Genomic DNA, 3,619 nt, shown 5'->3' with positions numbered 1-3,619 from the left:
TGGTCAAAGTTCCTGTACTCCCAGATTTGGTAGCAGTGAACCGATCTGGGATCCCTTCTCCCCTGCTGCTTCCACTACATTGGATATAGCGAGGTGCTTCTCCTGCTTTCTGTTGATACCAACCAATACAGTAATAGTCCTGAGTAGTTGTGCAAGAGATACTAATAGTTCCACCTGGGGATACAGAACTTGACGGAGGTTGAGTCCAACTTAATTGACCATCAACACCTTAAAGGGGGAGAGGGAGAGAGGGGGGAGAAGAAGGAAGGAAGACTGTTAGACTGGTGGAATTTGCTTTGTGCTCTTAGATATTTCCAAGGCACTGTTATTATGAGAATCACAGCCAAATCCTCTCTTGGCCCAGGAAAACTTTACCTGTGCAGTAAGTGAGAAGTGCAAGGAAGACCGCAACCCAACCCATGGTCACCTTTGGCAAGGAATGTCCTTCTAGGGGAGACAATTCTAACCTCCTTCTTCTCTGTTCCTTTCCTTAAATGTCTGTCCATGGCAGCTTCATGCAAATGAGGTCTGCACTCATTGGTTCCGCTACAATATTTTATTCCCCCAAAGCATTCTGAGGTCATCTAATTTAGCCAATGACCAGAAAACACATTTGCATAAAACATTTGAAAATTGGGGAGACTTAAAAGCTCCCAGTTAAACCTGACTGCATTATTGGGGATCAGGGAACCTTCCATGTTTCTTCAAATATCCTACTTTTTACATGAATGGGAAATGCAAATGTTTATATAGAAATGTGATTATGAAATTGTATTCATCTGCATAACATGTAAGGGCTAAAACACAATTACTATAGCATCTGGGATGAGCTAGCTAGCTAGCTAGATAACTGACTGACTAGACAGATAGATGGATGGATGGATGGATGGATGGATGGATGGATGGATGGATGGATGGATGGATGGATGGAAGGAAGGAAAGATGGATGGACGGACGGATATTCAAAAAACAAAAAAGTTGTTGTGCAAAACACACCAAATTACAAGCGATATTTTGGATGATAAGGGACACTCTGAATGACCAATAGATATGATAATTATTTTTCCAAATACTAGCAGACAGCATTATGTAAAGGACAGATTTCAGGAATTTCATAGTATCTGCACAAACATGGATTCATATCAAACATCCCTACGTTATAAAGGAGGAAGAGGGAAAGGGTGAAAGCATAAACACCGGGTAGAGCTGGTCCTTCTTAATGAAGGACAAATAGATGTGATAGACGTATCCATTTGTCTTAAAGCAACCAAAATTGGGTGGTTCTTCGATTGGATGATGTAGAAGGACCAAAACCAACACTGGGTTTGAGCCCTAATGCCATTTCTCTAAATGCAATGATAACACCCTTCAAATGCCAGGAGTTTTCTGGACTCCCAGAGAGACATGAGGCCAAGAAATCACCTGTAGACTCCAATTGAGGAGTGTAAGAAAAATAGAAAGAAAAGACATGAAGAACAGCTGGACTTTCTAAATGAAGATCACCTAGATGGGATGCTCTTGTCAGCTGGTCTTCTATCAACCCAAAGTCCATATTTGTTTTCTCTCTGTCAAATGTCACTTCTGAAAACAGAGCAATTTTTAAAAAGAGAAATGAACCCAGGAGAAGGTTTTTGTCTCACTTCCCTACCTGAATCAATCACTGTGGGACTGACTACCCGTCCAGACACAACAATAGTAGGTGGCTTCGTCTTCAACCAGAGCCCCAGTGATAGTCAAGGACATCACATTCCCAGATCTGGATCCAGAGAAACGGGCTGGAACCCCCAATGGTCTGGAACTGGTTGCATAGATCAAAGCTCGGGGTTTATTCCCAGGGACTTGCTGGGACCACCAAGGGTAGTTGCCATCCCCAAGATTCCCACCATCGTATAGACAAGATATGGTGACTGTGCCCCCAGGGGTAACAAATTCTGGATCCTTCAGGTTCTGCAGTTGTTGAAGGCTGGGGCCTGAAAGAGAGCAAGATGTTGCTTGTTCAACAGAGAGTCAAGAGGAGCACCACAAATGGAAAACTCAACAATGGAGCAAGGAAGGTTTTCTGGGATTAGTTCTAGACAGAATTGTGCCTGTTTCCAAATGGATTTCTCTTACCAACGGAGATCAGGACGATGGAGAGAAGAAATGCCCGGGACATGGTGGGACAATTCAATGGGCCAATCTCTTCTCTCAAGCCAATGGATTTCCCCCTTCCCTCCTCTCCCCCTCTCTTAAACCCCCAAAGGACAAGAGAGGATCCCCTCATGCAAATATTTTCCTCTTCAACTACCAACCCAGCCCTCTGGGTGTCAGATTAGAGAGGGGATGAGCAACTGCTAAGAAGCATCTGGTCTAAAACTATTATTTCCTTGCAGTGTGATGAAAAGGAAGAGACAAGAATTAGCTGCTTAGTAGACTGAAGTCTATCTGGGGCTCATTCCAAGAACCTGTTTTTATCTGCTTAAGTCTACAAAGCCGTATTACAGAAAAATTGTATTTGGCTTTGGACAAACATTGGATGGATTGATGGAATGTATCCCACCTTTGTTGATTAATTCACATGATTCAAGGAGAGGAAATGTCCCTTCGAAACCAGCAGTCTAAAGCAAAAGAAGAGCTATTGACATATTGACATTGACATTCCATCATCAGGCTAGGTGACACCTTCTGCGGGACTTTGGTTGAAGGGCCTTGTTTCAGTTCTTCACATCGCTTCTACTGATCTCCTGTGGTTCATGGGTGGTGTGATTGGCTGATCCTTAGATGTGATCTCTTGTGTCATGTGACCTGTTGTATGAGTTGATCATTGTGTGAGATGGCCACCCACTAAAAAGTTGGCTGGTGCTATTGTTGGTTGATCATTTCTCCAGTTTCAAATTTACAGAGTTGGAAGGGGCCTTGTGGGTCATCTAGTCCAACCCCCAGCCCACTTGATTGATATGGTTCCCTTCGGGTTTGTAGCCTGGTTCTAAATCAATGTGTCTGTAAATAGATATGTTGGTTGAATACCAAGCTTCAGTGAATTTACATTTGTAGCAAATGATAGCACATGAATATATCACATGGTGGCAAGCCTGTCTATCATTTCTAAAAACAGAGGAGGGTCTTACTCCATTTGGGCATGTGGACTAGGGCAGGTCATCAGTAATCCATGCATTCATTTTATTTCATTTCTGAAACATACCCTTGGAAGCAGAATGGTTGGACCTAACCATTTACTTTCATCCGGTACCACCGTACTTATTCTGTGAATGCTCAGTGTCCTCCTCCCTCCCTTACCCTCAAGAAGGAGATGAGACATTTCAGGAGCCACATCTGGCCATGCTTTTGCTCAAACAGGAAAGCGCACCACCACCCCCTGCTGGCCACTGATATTGCAACATCTGCATCCTCCCCACCTGGTCTTCTCCTCAATTTTAATGTCCCCGGTCAGAGGACATGGTCTGTTGCTTCTTGTTTCAGGCTGAAGAGGAAGAGAGGATGATTTTGTCACCCTTCCCCCTATGAATTCACCACCGTGGAAAAGAGTGCCCCTGGTGGGTGTTCCAGATGCCACAGTAATAATCGGCCTCGTCTCCAGCCTCTGCGTTGGTGATGGTCAAAGTTACTGTGGTCCCAGACT

At 43.9% G+C, this 3,619-nt stretch overlaps 1 gene segment (V, D, J or C); it reads right to left on the bottom strand.

The window, feature by feature from the left end:
* Positions 1–1,653: 1,653 nt before the first annotated feature.
* On the bottom strand, positions 1,654–2,180 carry LOC116516761. The segment is given in 2 exon segments: positions 1,654–1,970; positions 2,113–2,180. Coding segments are annotated over 2 exon segments (360 nt in total).
* Between the last annotated feature and the right edge of the window lie 1,439 nt (positions 2,181–3,619).

The sequence above is a fragment of the Thamnophis elegans genome, chromosome 13 (assembly GCF_009769535.1).
Source record: "Thamnophis elegans isolate rThaEle1 chromosome 13, rThaEle1.pri, whole genome shotgun sequence".
NCBI lineage: Eukaryota > Metazoa > Chordata > Lepidosauria > Squamata > Colubridae > Thamnophis > Thamnophis elegans.
The sequence above is the reverse complement of the archived record's forward strand: the minus strand, read 5'-3'. Positions and strand labels throughout refer to the sequence as shown.